General features: G+C 62.5%; 3 protein-coding genes across 3 annotated transcripts in view; 2 read left to right on the forward strand and 1 right to left on the reverse strand.

Annotated features, from left to right (window-relative positions):
* The window catches only part of MNEG_4565 (hypothetical protein), a gene marked incomplete at both ends in the record, with an annotated part of 2,736 nt that extends 1,507 nt beyond the window's left edge, over positions 1-1,229 (forward strand). Inside the window, 3 exons of the mRNA XM_014046959.1 lie at positions 10-210; positions 532-738; positions 927-1,229. Coding sequence (XP_013902413.1) covers positions 10-210; positions 532-738; positions 927-1,229 — 711 coding nt within the window. The remainder of the gene's footprint in view (positions 1-9; positions 211-531; positions 739-926) is intronic.
* Positions 1,230-2,565: 1,336 nt separating this feature from the next.
* On the reverse strand, positions 2,566-5,888 carry MNEG_4566 (hypothetical protein; the record flags this gene model as incomplete). The annotated part of the gene is made up of 7 exons (XM_014046960.1): positions 2,566-2,861; positions 3,063-3,250; positions 3,539-3,665; positions 3,853-3,927; positions 4,995-5,121; positions 5,297-5,383; positions 5,760-5,888. 7 exons carry the CDS (start codon positions 5,886-5,888, stop codon positions 2,566-2,568), a joined length of 1,029 nt encoding a protein of 342 aa, XP_013902414.1.
* An 856-nt stretch (positions 5,889-6,744) lies between these two features.
* Positions 6,745-7,143, forward strand: MNEG_4567 (hypothetical protein; the record flags this gene model as incomplete). Its single annotated transcript, XM_014046961.1, has 1 exon — positions 6,745-7,143. One exon carries the CDS (start codon positions 6,745-6,747, stop codon positions 7,141-7,143), a length of 399 nt encoding a protein of 132 aa, XP_013902415.1.
* Positions 7,144-15,570: the final 8,427 nt, after the last annotated feature.

A 15,570-nucleotide genomic window follows, 5' to 3' on the forward strand; every position in this document is an offset into this window, starting at 1 on the left:
GAGGCGCAGCTGCCCGCCTCTGAAACTAGCAGCGGCAGCGGCGGCGCCGGCGGCGCAGCGGGGGCCACGTTCACGATGGTGGATGTCCAGAAGGCGGCGGAGCGCGACCACCGGTGGCTGATGCTGCGCGAGACGCTCGTCATCGAGCGCCTGGAAGCGCTGCAGGCGGCACTGGGGGTGGGCGGTTGTCTGTGGGGCGCGCGCGCGCGCGTGGGGCTGCATCAGCAGATCAGCAGGCACAGCACCGCGTGCTTGCCTTTCTTTGGCGGACGGAGCGCCCTTGGGTTTTAGATTACGCTGTGGATCACAGGCTGCCTCGTCTTCATGAGCGGGGGGTAGCTACCCCGCAGCTGAGGTCGGGCGGCTTGGCTCGACACCCCCTCAGCTGCGCACCCCTCTAGCCGCCCCGGAACACCGCCGGTCACGAGCGGACGCGCCGCGTGCGCATGCAGAGTCTTTGTCCCAGGCAGGACTCGCTGATTTCGGTCTGGTGCAGATTCATGGTCACACCCTCCCAATTTCCACCGCCAGGTCCCTTGGCACTCTGCGTGCCGAGCCTTCCTGCGCCAGCCCTCCCTGCTCAACCGCCGCCCAGAGCTGGTCGCCGCGCGCGCGGCGGCGCTGCGGTCGCTCCAGGGGCTGGGGGGCGAGCGCGCCACGCGGGCGCTGCTGTCGATGCCGGCGCTGCTCAACCTGGACCCGGCCGTCTTGGGCGGGCGGTGGCGGGCGTTGCAGGAGGTGCGTTGCGGCTTCTGCCGAGGGCTGTCTGGGGCAGTCGGGCCGTGCCATGACAGGGACATCTTTAATGGTTCCAGACACCATGCATGGGTGCGGCAGTGCATCACAAGCTCCGCTTCTTATCCACTCAGTGATAACTTCATCGTGTGACACTGCCGTTTGCTCCTCCTTGTCGGCGCCACACGCAGGCGGCCGACTCCCACCCACCGTGGCGCGCGCAGCTGGACGCCGCTGCGCCTGCGACGGTGGCGTCTCTCCTCATCCGTTCGCAGGCCCGACTGGATCGGCTGCTGTTCCTCCGCAGCTCTGGCCTGCAGGGATCGGCGGGCTCCCTCAAGACGCTGATTGATTCCCGCGAAGCCGCGTTTGAGGCAAAATTTGGGGCGTACGATTCGTGGCGGCGCGCCCGGGCCACTGTGTGCGGCGATGGCGGCGCCGCCGGCGGAGGGGCTGGCATGGCGGGAGACGGGGAGAGGGAGGACGCTGGCTAAGAGAGAATTTGTTGGGTGGCGCCTTGGTGCAGCAGAGCCGCCCAGTACGCCAATCAATTAGCACCTGCAGCTTGAGGTGAAAAACACAAGTGGAAACCTGACCTTCAAATGATATTGACTGCACGAGCATTTGCATGCATGCCCTTGAGAGCCATTCAGTTGTTTGGCCCTCGAGTTTATGCTTTTTTTTCGCGAGATTACATTTTTGGCCCAAAGTTGAGGGTGCCTGCTCATGCACTTTCTTGAGTGTGAGGCAAGGCCTTTGTGGTAGCAGCGTGCCTTCGGTTTGTGCGCATGTGGCATTCAAAAACTTGAAATGTAATAGTAGTAGAAGGAGGATCAGGCTGACAATTGCGTGGGGCGTGATGTCTGTGCCAAGGTCAATCCACACCGTCAAGTTGCAGGGCTCAGTCAGCGTGCTGCCGAGCGCTCCCAAATGCAAAAGCAGTCAAGCTCTCATGCTGTACGACTGACCGTTGACGTCGGCCCGTTTTCCAAGGCTTCTGCTCGAAGCCAACAAGACAACATCTCACGGGTTTTCAAGGCACACACGAGGGGCGGCGGTCGCGGATGCGGTGCTGGTGCCTTGAGCGTGTTCAGCCAACAGACGTGCACGATGTGTTTGCCGTGCGGCGCTTTGTGTGAGGTGATCTGCTCAATCGAGTCTTGGATGCAGCACGCTCACATAGTGCGTGATGTAATTAACAGCAGCGCAGCCAGCAGGGCGCTTGTGAGCTCGCTCTTGCCCGGGTTCTGTGTGAGCGTATGTTTGAAGGGATGAGTAATACTGCATCCAACTCCTCGCCCAAGAGAGGCTCTTGATCAGCAAGAAATGAGCCCAAAAATAGTATGTATTATTTCACACCCCAGTCAGCAGTGAGGAAGGCGTGGTGGAGCATAATACGTATACTTGTGTATACTTGTGCTCCCTCCCGGGGCACAGGCAGTAGTAGGCGTAATAGGTGGAATGATGGCGTTTGAAAGGTGTTGATGAGGTAACAGCGCTTTCCAGCGTGCTGGCTGTATGCGTAACCCCCTCGCCAGCGCAGCTTAAATGACACGTCATCAGGAGTAGTACTACCTCTCAAGCATAGTATGCTTGAGCAAAGGCGCTCGCCATGGGCATAAGCTGGCCCCCCTGGGTACTACACCATACGCAATGATGGCCCCCTGGGTAGGTTGCAGTCCCGCACGTCCGCGCGAATGGCGATGCGGCAGGGTATGTACCGTACCCCGCCGATGCGACCTTGCAGCGAGACGATTCGGCCTAGGTCTCCAGCTCTGATTGCGCTCGCTGATGCATCGGTCCCTGGCAGCAGGGCCCAACATGCGCAGCCTACTCCTGGTACTTGTGTGACTGGTTGAACATGCTGTCGATCACGATGCAGGCCGCCGTCACAAACGCTGCGTCCATGCCCGACTCCACCAGCACGTCGTACGTGCACAGCCTCGCAGAGGACGCCCCCAGGCTGTTTTGACGCGACACCGGCTGCTGGCGCCGCTCGGCCGCCGCAACGGCCAACTCGCGGCCGTCGGGCAGCTTCATGCTGACCTGGAAGCTGCTGGCGCCAAGCTCTCCGCGGATCTTGAAGGTGCTGGCGCTAGAAGAGCCTTGGAGGTAAACGCTCACGGCTGGCAGATGGGACAGCAGGAGATGGGGGGGATTGGAGCGGGCATGGTTCAGGGTGCTGTCTGCGTTTGGACGCACAGGCGCAGAGCAGGGCAAGAGGCACACAGCGTCCGTGAGTCAACCACGTAGAGCTTGGACTAGCCGGCGGCGGCGTGTGTGTGCGTGTGTGCGCATGTGTTTGATTGCAGTGGGGCCCTGCCCACCTGGCTCGGCGCTGAAGAGCTGGCCCACAAAGGTGGCCATGCGGTTGTCCTCGTCCAGGTGGCCCCCACGGTACAGCGCCCAGGTAGGCCGAAGGCATCCGACCACGAGCCCCATGCACGCAACGGCCTTGCCACGGTGATCGCGCAGCACACGCTTCTGGCGGGCACTGGAAGCGCGGGCCTCCTGCCTGTTCGTGCACGCGGGCAACAGGAGACGTGTTTGGGGCAGTGAGGAGCAGGGGCAGCACTGGCACTGTGTTCAAGCGTGGCCAAGGGCACTGTGCAGGGGCCACTGCCCTGGGCGAGGTTGGAGTGGCCTCAGGGCAGGGGCCACTGCTATGGGCGAGGTGGAGTACAAGGCAGGGCGTCGCATTACAATGTGCAGCAGCACGGCAGCAGCACTTTCAGGCACACGTGAGGTGGTTGCTTGGCAATCAAGCGCATGCAGGCACGGCTGCACACATGCAGTCACGCACCAGAACACAGCAGCCCCTGATGAGGTCTGCACGGGCCGAGGCCAGGCGTTCTCGCTGCAGGGGCTGATCCGGCCTGTTTCCACGGTCAAGCGCGTGCGGCCCCCGATGCAGTAGGCGGCGCCAACCACTGGATGGGGATAATGGTGGCGGTGGGGTGGACGTTGACTCCTTGTGCAGGCAGGAGTGACTGGCCGTGGAGGTGGTCGATGGCCGGCCACAGAGAGCGGCCCAAGCTCGAGGGCTGCCCGGCAGCGCTCGGCTCAACCACTAAGCGAGATCCATCCCTCCTGTCTCGCACCCAGTCATGTCCCCACCTGCCATCACACCGCTGGGGCTAGCCTTGATGATGATGCTGGCAATGCAGGCTGCTGTTGACGGGTCCTCTGATCCTGGAAGGCCAGTGAAGGTGCAGCCACTTGCCCTGCCAGCTCGCTTGAAAGTGACCCTGCTCTCAGCCAGCCGCGTGCTGTGCAGTGCCATCAATGGTGGGCTCTGTGGGTGCACGTTGTCCATCGTGGGCCATGAAAAGATGCATGCTTGGTCAAATTGCCAGGTTGAATGCGGCGTGTACTGTTGTTCACATGCCATGACATGAGGATCAAGATGCCGCCGGGCAGCTGCCTGTTGCGCCCGATGGTTCGGACGCACGGGGCGCCATGCGCCGAACACCCACCAACACGGGCCAACGCCCCTCAACTTGTAAGATCTCACCGGCAAGTGCTGTTGGGTCGTCGACGATGGTCGCGTCTTGAAGCGATGCCCTGTGACGCGGACCCACTATACGACAGCGGGGTTGCGTGTTGCGAGCGAGCTATTCGCATCCACGAACTTAGAGGAGAGTAGAAACTGATGAAAAACAAACATTTCATGCACCATTTATATGATGAAGCTCCCAAGCAGCATCGGCACGAGCATGGTGACTGCAGCCGCCCCGTAGCTCTCCTCACTTGCTTGCTCATGCCGCTGGCTACCACGACAGGATGGGGCACAGCACCCACCACTGCATGGAAAGAAGGCTTGGCAACTCCAATAGTATTGACAGTGTTGAGTGTGGCAACCTTGAACACTGTCAGTGTCGCCCATCGGGCGCCGCTACGCCCGATGGGCGGTGCTGAGCGAGTGCCTGGCGCGCACGTCCATGGCTGAGTGAAGAGAGGCATGGTCCGGTTTCAAATCAGGATCTGCGTAGATCAAGCGCCGCTGGTACAGGCAGTCGCACATGTAGAGGCTCTAGTAATGACTATGAGACTTTACTATGATTTGTGCGTGAACAGACTGCAGTGCACGCAAACACACAGCCCTCGGAGCCTGCCCCAGCAATGGCTCTAGCTCGTGCCAGATGCTGCCACACCCAAAACTGAAGAGCCACTGCTCACTGCACCCGCAAGCGCTGTCGCGCTGCCGCCGCCGACCCCTGCAGCAGTCGCGTCCGCTGGGCGGCTGCTCCCACTCCCACCGCTGCTGCTGCCGCCGCTGCCGCCACCGCCGCCGCCGCCGCCGCCACCGCCGCCGCCGCCCATGCCTGACAGCTGTGCGCCGTAGTAATCCCTGTGGCGCATCATGCACTCAAATAGCGGCTGCGTCTGCGGGCAACAACGCGGGTGCGAGCATTCACGTGTGAGGGCAAGCGCATTCGTCGCGTTGCGTGAGTCCCCACAAAAGGCCCTGTTCTGCACCACACCTGCGGTGGCAGCCGCCAAACCACGCAATTGAGCACCAGAAGTAGCAGTACAAACTTGAAAGGGTCGCAGCACCCACCACGCTGCTGCACTGGTCCACGGCGGCCTTGCGCGCCTCGTCATCCATCGCTTTCCCCATCACGCCATCAACGCACGCCTGCCACGCCTGGAGGGGAGTGCATATGGGTGGCTGAAGGTATGCATGCATGCATGATGGCTACTGTTCAGGTAGGATTTGGCCAACAACAACCCTCCTGAGGTTCGCAACGCAACAATCCTGTCATCATGTCGGGCGGCGCCGTGCCTTCGTAGTGTTATGCACAAGGTGCAACGCAGGCAGGAGCACCACCTGGACGGCACACCGACACTTATGTGGCGCCCCGCCTCCCGCCTCCAGCCTCCTGCATCCCACCGCCAGCTTCCCATCTTCCGTCTCCAGCTGCCCTTGTTTCCTTCCAACCTGCACGCATGCCTAGCTGCAACTGGCTACCCCTGTCCTGTGCAGTTTCCAGTGGTGGCAGCCTGCCCCACACGCTGCGCACCTCAAACGGCTCCCGGCAGCCACCGGCCTTCATGTACTTGCACCACGCGCACTCCTCCTTATCATCCTCCTTTGTTGCAGGCGCGCGGCCGCCCGGGCTGCCGGGCACATCATCAGGCCCCTTGGCCATAATTGCGGGCCGCCGCTCGTCGCTGATGGCACCTTGCCGCAATGCCGTCAAGGCAGGGAACCCAGGAAGGCACGTTGGAATCGTGCACTCAATAGTTCATAGTCGGGCATGCAGATGGGAAGGTGCTTCGGCTGCGCCAGGGAGTGCTACCGTGCGGCGGCGACGTGCGCACCGCAGCTGAGCTTGAGCTGCGACACCCGACCCCACAAACTGGGATGCGCAAGACCAGCAGCTGCGATAACTTCTGAACAGCTCTTGCAGCTAGAGGACATGGGTTTGCATTGAAGCGTGTTTGGAGGGTATGTGAATACATCGATACCACCAAGCAGCTTCGCTTCAGGCTCCGCCGTTCGTCCTGCCCGTTCCAGGGCGACTTCTTGTAGTGCCCCTGCCATCGATATACACTCTTGATTGACCGTAGCCATACTAGGCTTGCAGCTCTTGCTTTGAGGCGTAGCAAGGACAAGCTGTGCACGAGCGCGCTTCCTCTTCACACTTAGAGGAACAGCAGTGTTGTTTTGTCTGAACGGTGTTTAACCTTGCATAAAGGATTCTGGTGCTGCTCGACCTCGCTCGAGACGTCGAAGGTGCTAGTGGGCGCGAAGCAGTGTTGCGCGCGTCGTCTGAGCACGGCAGCCTCACTGGGACGGCATGCATAGTGCCACATGTATTGTGCGTTTGCGTCGGTCAGCCTGCTGTGGCCGTGTTACGCCCCGACGGGTCAGGTTGTCGGCATGTGCTCTGCTGTTCCTCCCATTGGTGCCGACCAACCCCCCCTCCTCCTCCTCCGTCAACACACTCATGCACACAGGCCCCCACGCCCTTTGCGGTTACTCAATTTCTTGCGCCAGCACCCATGGGCTATGCTGGTTATGTGTCCGCCAAGTACCCGCCCCCGAAGCCCACAGAGGTGGAGGCTGCTGTCCAGGCCGTGAAGTCTGAGCAGGCGCTCGACGTCATAGGCAAGCTCCTCTACAACGCCGCGATTTCGCCGCGCGAGGAGAAGTTCCGCCGCATCAAGCTGACCAACGCCAAGATCCGTGAGTCAATTGTTGAGGCGCATGGGGCGCTCGACGCGCTGCGCGCGCTGGGCTGGGTCGACGACCCGGAGTCCAGCGAATACCTGGTGGTGCAGCCGGGCCTGTACTTTTCTATGAAGGAGGTCCGCGTGGTCGAGGCAGCCAAGGAGAAGCTGCGCAAGGACGCGCGCGGCTCCAACAAGAACCTTGCCGGCATGGTCTCTGTGCAGGCGTGAGCGGGCAGGGTAGTGTGGGGACCACAGCGGCCCCCTTTCGCCTGCTCGCCTTGTGGCTTTTCTGTGCTGCTTTCTGGTGCTCACCGTCTGGTGCTGCGGTTCCCATGCCTTTTGCTTTTGCCTTTGCAACTCGAGGCGTATATTTACCCGCCTGTCTGGATTGTGCAGCGCGAGGCCATTTGCACCACGGCACACACGCTCTTGAGAGCCGCTGCCAACCTGCAGCGTTGGTGCGGTGTTGCAACACGCCACACACACCTGCGAGAGCGGGCAACACTGGCACTGCTGTGCGCTGCACTCACTTCCAGAAGCCATGGCACATACACACAGCCCCGCACACACTGCCACCGAGCGAACATCGGGCTTAACGACGTCAATCACATTGGCCTGAAGCCACCCGCTGCCACCCAAGTCTCTTGCAGCTCGGCATGCGGTTGTGGTGGTGCTGCTGAAATTGCAGCTTCAGCGCCATTGGCTGTACACATACACACTCTTTCAGGCACTCGTGCCTGGCTTTCGCGTGCCTGCCCAGCTTGTAAACTCCTGTGACCTGAGTCGCTAATGAAGTGCTCACTGGTGCCCGCATGGGGGCGTGACAAAGGATAATTAAGCAGCCACACCAGTGTAATGTAGCGGTGCGCGGAGGCACCAGCTTGCGGGGCATCCTATTCCATTTGATTGACTGTTGACTAGTCTTGCCTTGATGAATTCAAAGGGCGTGCAGGGCGGCAGTGACACGTTGCAAAGATACTAGCCTTGCGATGCTGCGTCGTCAGTGTCCTGGATGAGACCAGCAGGCGGAAGTGAGCGGCCACGGCGCCACAGGCCGTTCGGGCACGGATTCCACAGACCTTCTCACAAAACAACTGGATAGTCTCTTAGTAATTTTTGATGTCTGTCGCCAAGTCAGCGTTGCCTGCCCAAGCTCGATCTTGTTGCGATCAAGATCAGCAATCGAGTGTGACATTGGTATGAAACGTTCAGTAGATGTGACAATCTGCACGCCGCGGAAGCGAGGGGCGGGATTGACGAACGCGATGGGTGCCGCTGGCAGTACACAGATCGGGGCTGTGAGCAGCACTGGCGGCGACAAGGTGCGGGTCCCGTGCATGTCTTCTTACAGTAGTACGGCACAATTGTATGCAATGGTAGTAATCAGAAATGTGGATCTGCTACGCAATGGTGCCCGTAGCAACGGTGCAGCGCAAGCACGGGTAGGAACCGTGCACGTGGGTTCCCGTGTGTTATACCATGCCCACTCAACTGCCTGCAAAACGTGCCTCTAATCAGCAGTGCAACCCACACTCGTTTTTCACAGGTCCTACACCTGATGAGGTGAGTCAAAATAGCGGCTCTTGCCTTTGCTTGAGCTGCACGCGGCGTCGAGGACTGCTTGCTAAGGTCAACAGTGTTGACCACAGCAAATGTTGACCACAGCCAGCTGACACACCTCGGTCAAGCCCTAAACTGCAGCATTGTACATAAGATGCTTATTACTCTTCCCCGTACGGACAGCTGGGTGCCAACGTTTGTGACCTTCGGCGCACTGACCTGGCACGCCACCCGCACGCATCTCACTGCAGGCATGGCACGACAGAGATGAACGTAGGTGCATGATCTGGTGGTGGCGAGTTGGAGCAAACTGATGCATGTGATGTCTAGACCGCATTCAATCGTTCGCCCTGCCACAGGTATACTTGGCCAGGGCCAGGCCGGGCTACGGGCAGCCAGGGTTTGTAGACCCAATGCTGTTTGACACATCCCTGACGCCCGCCGGGATTCGCGGCGCCAAGACCGCAGCGCAGCGCGTGGCGCGGCTGAGCCCAAAGCCAGAGGTGAAACTGACGGGGGATCGAGGCTCGATAGGAAAATTCTAGCCCCGTGCGAAAAATCCGAGAGTTGCATCGGAAGGCATGGAGGCTGTGGGGATATCCACTACAGCAGCGCCTCACAACTTGCCTGCCATCCAGAAGCCGCGGGTTTCCTGCGTTCCCGGGCGCGCTTTCAGCCTGTCCCCCTCACTCCCTCCTTGGGCCGCTGCTGCCGCAGCTGCTTGTTGTGTCGCCCCTATCGCGGGCGCTGAATACGGCGCTGCTGGCCTTTGGCGAGCGCCCGGCTTGTTCTGTGGTGGTGGAGCCACTGTTCAGGTGGGCGGGCACACCGGCTGCCGGTTGTTGCCGCCCACATCGCGCACGCATCCTGCCATCAACGCTGCCGGTCTATAGCGCCTGAAACAGGTCATGGTTGGCAAGGCCTTATCATGCAACGCATGGTGCTAGGCTGCCGGCAAGATTGGTTCACAGGCCGACTCAGGGCTGCGGGATCGCTTTCAGCCTCTCGTTGCGACCGCCGCTGCCTCTCCCTGCCGCTGCACAGGGAGAGGCTCTACCTGTCCAGCGACGTGGGCCGCCACCCCGAACTGCTGTCCAGGGACTTTCCGCAGTTCACGTTTGACCACCTGCCGGATGTGTGGTGGCACAGCGACGACAGCAGCAGCAACAGCGACGGCGGCGGCGGCGGCAGCTCAGACGGCGATGCAGGCGGCGGTGGAAAAAGCGGCATCGGCGGCAGCAGCGGGTCGAGCACAGCGCCGCCAGTGGTGGTGGAGGAGCCTGATGACGTATTTGCGGCTCGCATGGAGCAGGCATTGGCGTGGCTGGAAGCGCGGCCTGAAAGCTCCATTGCCGTGGTGGCGCACTGGGGTGAGTGGGACTCACGTCTGACCAAGACGTGCGGTAATGGTGGCAGCCACGAATTTTGCTCAAGTTATAGCAGACATGTACTGCCAACTGCACGACCTGCCGTTTGCACCAACTGCCATTCACCCTTCCATACCAACTTCACGATGGCCTCTGCAGGCGTGCTCTACTCATTGACAGGCGGCGTCGACTTTGACAACTGTGAGCTGCGAACGACGCGGCTGTCACGCTTGGCCAGATAAGCAAGCTAGGCGGCGGCGCTGTGCTTGGCATATGCATAGGGCTTTTGACATATTTTGACATCACCTTGTGCGCATCTTTTATACGCTTGGGGAAAACAACAAACCTGAAGTCTTCTGCACGGCCGTGCACCAACCAATGGCACCCTGGGTGATGCTGCTGCCTTGCAAAGCACCCTGTCATGATAAAACGACACCAGCGTCAGGTGTAACCACTTCGAGCATGGGTGCAGCCTGTCTAAAGGGCAAAGCAGATCTACCTCCTCATCATGTCGCAATACCTGCGTGCCTCGACTGCCTGCAGTCCCCAAGCCAAAGACGTGGCTGGGCGTGTGTGTGTGGGTCCATGTGTGTGCGCGGGCATGTGTGTGTCTGTGTACGTCACAAAAGCCTTGTTGTCGAATTTGCAGCAGTCCACCAGGACCCGGTCTATCAACTGCACCGAACGGACGAGCGTTTGTTTGGCCACTCCTGATCAGCCCTCGTGTCAATCAACGCCAGTCAACGGGTGACACCAGTGACACACAAGTGCAAGGAAACACAACAGCAGACATGCTGCAGGCCAATGCTGTACGGTACCCTTCACGCATTAACATCGAATGCAGGACAGTGTTCAAGCACGCCGCTCACAACAAGCATCCATGCGGCGCACGGCAACTTGCGTCGGCGCCTGGGGCACACTCATGTTAGCCTGCGTGGCACAATCTGCCCTTGCTGATGACGACTTTCGTTATGCCCCGTGCGGCAGCAACCCGGTGCGAGTGGCAGATCGGGGTTGTGTCGCACACGCAAGCAACACCGCGTCCGTCGAACGCGTATGTTGATTGAAGTTATGCATCCAACACGCTGGCAAAGCGCGCGCTTCCACGAGCGCAAGAGAGCCCGCAGTGTGGGGCGTCGCACGCCCTGCGTCAACATGCGTGACGTCGTCGACAGCCGCACAACACGGCGTGTGAGCTACAATTGTACCTCACAAGCGCATGCTCTTGTGCGGCATGCAGGTGTTTGATGTGTCCACCGTGACGCTCAGTCCCAACCCAGCCGTGCATGGCCAGGTACGCCGCCATGGTCCAACGCATTCCTGGACTGCGGCCACTTTTGTTCAATTGTGGGTGGTGGCGTGGCGCACAGGGACGGGGCGATTGTGCCCCTAGTAGCACTGTTCTACTTGAAACAACGCAGTACCTCCAAATCCACTTCAGCATACCGTCCCCTATCTAGTTTCCAACCTCGTCTTGCGCGTCCATCCACCTGCCCAACCCATCCATGCACCTCTCTGTGAACTGAGACCAGGACATGGTGATCAAGCTCAGCGGCGTCAACAGCCGTGAAATCACCACCGCAACCTTCACAGTGGCAATTTACTACCGGGGGTGGCACGTCCACTCGACCACGCGCGACATCTGCGGCGACGCGCGGCCGGTCGACCCGCCATGTCCCTTTGAGTGCGTGGGACAGGGGGATGTGGTTTTGGCTGCCAAACTTGCAGACTCAGAGAGCGCGGTCGGCCTGAAACGATATTTATTCGTTGGCGCAATGAGTGCGCATCATCCTGGGTGCTGCTGCCTGCCAGCCCTCCCTTCCTTACCCTCTAGCTTACCACTCAACAATAGCTGCTGGCATGATCCCTACAATTCACCCCTTTCCCCTCGTGTGCACAGGCCCGGAAATCTTACCATCATCAGCAGTGATAAGGTGCCATCCCTTGCGCCGCCGGGTCCCTACCAGATGCACATGTCGGCCATTGACAACGGCAACAACGTCATGTGTATGGACATTTGGTTCAGGATGGTCACATCCCCTTCTGCAGTGTCGCCAGCCGCTCGAGGCTTGTCGCCCTTACCTAAGTTGCTAGCCTGGCCAGATGGCAGCAGCAGTGTTTGGCGGCAGCAGCAGCGCTTGTGGCCGCGCTTCCTGCGCTGGCTGCGGGCACCACTGTCAGTGATTGAGCAGGAGTGAGTGACCTGCGACGGCAGCAGCAGCTTGTTTGTGACTGCGCGGGTGTGTTCAATGTGTTGGTTGTGGTGGGCCATTTTGCACGTCAGATTGGATGACAGGGCCATGCAACATGGCAAGCAGAGACCATTAGCCCGGAGGCAAACATGGCGCATGGCAACTTTGTACGTGCGACACGTTGACACTGGGACCGATCGCTCTCAACTGCGCCTCTTAAACGAATGGTATGAATATGCCACTGCCAAACAGCTATGGACGACCAACAGCACGTTGCCATTGCACAGAAGGGATCAGATCTGATCTCGAAACGCGCGAAAGGCACAAGTGCCTCTGTTCGAACCAGATAGGCCGCTTTGTGACGGAAAAGTGTCAAACAATTTTACTACTCAAAATGAATGATGATACGAACGATCTTCTCAAAGCCAGCCATCGAGTACGGTGACCAAAGCACCATGGCTATGCTCTGATATCCACAACCGCATGGTTGACCGTGAATCATCCGCAGCGCGGCCTGGCCTATCATCAACCGGTGGCGGCGATGCGGGCCGCTCGGGCCACTGCAACAGCGCCAACGTGGCGGACGGGCGGCGAAGAACTACGTCCGTGGATGCAGGCCGCAGCACCTCTGCGTCACATAAGACACCTACAGGCGTTGCTGGGGCTGCCGTGAGGCACAGCGTGGGCTCAGTCGGAGCAAAGCAGGTGAACCACGTCAGGGGCTGCCGTTGCCGCCGACTTGCTCTGTGTGTTTGAGCTTGACTCCTTGCTCTGGCACCGTGCCGCGCGCAGGCAGAGTGGCAGCAGGTTGAGGGCAAGCGCACCAAAGCTGGCTGGCAGCGGCTGATGCGTTCGCTCACCACGTAAGGCCCTGGCGCGCGCCGCCAACCACGCCCGCCCACCCCTTCGACCCGCCGGCGATGCGTGTCCCGGCTCGTGCTTTCATTTTTCCCGCCACCGAACCATCCAGCGCCTGGGTTTCGCCGCGCCAAACGAGTTTGTGTATCAACCCGTTTTGCGCCAGTGCGCTAGAGGACGTGTACTCCAGCTGCGAGCTGGAGGGCAACCCCGGCCATATCAGCGTTGCCCTGGCCGAGCTCAGCGGCGCCGTCGAACACTTTGAAAAGGTGTGGGGCGCCGCGTGAGCGCCTTGGAATGTGGATGTGCGACCATCAGGGGTGCAGGGCTGTGAGCAATGGGTGCCTGCTGTATGTGACTGCACGCGTCCCGCTTCTACGCTCAAACGCACGAGCATGATGCCGCTTGTCGTTGCACGCCCTCGGCACGCCCGCAGCTTGGGCTGAGGGCCGGCCAAACGCAGGAAGAGGGGTCCGAGGGCACCGCGGCGGCGGGCGCTCGGCCCTGTGAGAGGCGCGCAGAGGGCGGGGCGGGCGGCAGGGAGGATGTGGCGACAGCAGCTGCAAGCGTCGCGGCAGCACAACCAGAGTCATTTCGAATTGCCAAGAGCACACGCGATGTGAGTGATGTGAGTGTGCCAGGACCCGTCGGGGCAGCCACGGCGGCTGGCGCTGTGGCTGCCACCGAGCAGGGTGCCTCGACGTCACCAGGGAGGCAGCTGGACGGAGCAAAGCAGCAGCGAACAGCGTTAGGCTTGCAGCCACCAATGGCAGCACAGCAGGCGCCGTGCACGCCACAACAGCCAGTGCAGGGTGTGCAGGCACAGGAGTCAAAGCGGCAGGCACAGCAGCAGCCTCGTCGGCAGGCTGAGCCGCAGCAGGAGAAGGAGCAGCCGCAGCCGCAGCAGCAGCAGCAGCCGCAGCAGCAGCAGCAGCCGCAGCAGCAGCAGCGACACCAGCCCGGGGAGCTGGTGACCCCAGCCAGGTCGGCTGCTCGCCCAACCCCGCCAAGCAAGGGCCTGTTGCCCGGAAGCCCCAGCATGTCAGCGCCAGGATCCCAGCCTAGAGCCGCTCCGACAGCCGCGGCAGCCGCGAGGCCGTCGGCGACCGCTCGGAACGCAGGCGGCCGCGGCGGCGCGAGCAACGCGATTGCTGCCGCCGACGGCGGGCTCGCCGCTTCCGGAGGGGATGAGCGGCGCGCCGCGCTCGCCGCACCGAGCGGCGCCGCACCCGTGGCCTGCGGCGACCCCGCAGCCCCTGCGCCGGTGGAGAGCGCGGGCAGCTTCTGCTTCTGCCGCGGCGAGGCCTCGGAGGACGCGTCATGGGTAGGCAGCGAGGAGCCGCTCGTGTTCGGGTCGCTGATCAGCATGGAAGACGAAGAGTCGGAGGGCTGCGGCGCCGCCAGCAGCGGCAGCGTGGTCGACGGCCCGCCAGGCCCACCGAGCAGGGCGGCGGCCGCCGGGACTGGCGGAGGCGCGGGCGGCGGCGCGGCGCGTGGGGGCAACCTCGCCCCGCGGCGAGGTTGGGCTGCGGCAGGCGGCGGCGGAAAGGTTGCGGCCGCTGGCGGGGCGGCGGGTGCTGTTCCTAGGAGCAGCGCTGGGCCATCCAGGGCGAGCAGCGGCTCGGGAATAGCCGCGGCCAGACAGCTCGGCGCCCGCAGCAGCGCGAGCGGCGGCGCCACGGTACACCCGAGCAGGGCGGGCGTCGACGCCGCGACGGCGGCGGCCGCGGCAGCGGCGGCGACGGCGGCATGCTGCCCGGGCCTTGCGAAAGCGGCGGCGGCGGCGGGGGCCGCGGCGCCAGCGGCAGCGCCGCCCTCATCGTCAGATGCAGCTGTGGGCCCTGGTGCGGCCAGCAGCGGCGGCACAGCCACGCCGGCTTCCGCGCCGCGCACGGGCGGCGCCCCCCTCTCTGCACCGGCGGCAGCGGGCCCAGGGGCCGCCGCGGCCCCCGCGGCCGGCCCTCCCGCGGCGGCGTCGCGCCAGGGGCGCAACTGGGGCGCCGCCGCGTTTGAGCCCGCGGCGTCGATGGCTGCGGCGGCGCCGCCCTCGGACCTGAGGGGCGCGCGGGTGTCGGCGGTCCTCCACGAAAAGCTGATGTCACCAGAGAGGTGCGACGGCTGGTGCGATGCGATGCGGCGCACGGGTTGCGTTAGGCGCTCCCCTGATGTGCTGGGTGCACGCGGCAGGGCAGGGTTGCCGGGCAGCGCTCGCATCCTGGCGACGGCTGGATTATCGGGTCCCCGCGCTCCACTGCTTGATGAGACCCTCGCCGCAGCCCCGGCCCGCCGCCTGCCGCCCGCCGCCCTCGCCCACGCATTTCCGCCCGCGCCGCCGCCCCGATGCGGCCCCGACGCGGCCGCGCCCGCCGCGCGCCAGGCTGCGCAAGAAGTCGCCGCTGGAGGCGCTGCAGGCGGCGGAGCAGCGCCAGGCGCGCGCGGAGCGGCTGCGCGTGGCGCAGCTGGAGGACAAGGTGGCGCGGCTCGCCAACAGGGCACGAGAGAAGGCCGCGCTCGCGGCGGCGCGCAGCAAGGTGCGCGGGCTGCGCGCGCTGCCACGCGGGGCGGCGTGGGCGCCGGGGTGCGCAGGCAGGGGCCGAAGTCGTGGGGTGGGGGAGGGATCGCCTGGGAGCCCTCGGGTTTGGCAAGTCTGCCAGATGCAGGGCTTGTATTCAATTTTT

This window comes from Monoraphidium neglectum (assembly GCF_000611645.1).
Source record: "Monoraphidium neglectum strain SAG 48.87 unplaced genomic scaffold scaffold00640, whole genome shotgun sequence".
NCBI lineage: Eukaryota > Viridiplantae > Chlorophyta > Chlorophyceae > Sphaeropleales > Selenastraceae > Monoraphidium > Monoraphidium neglectum.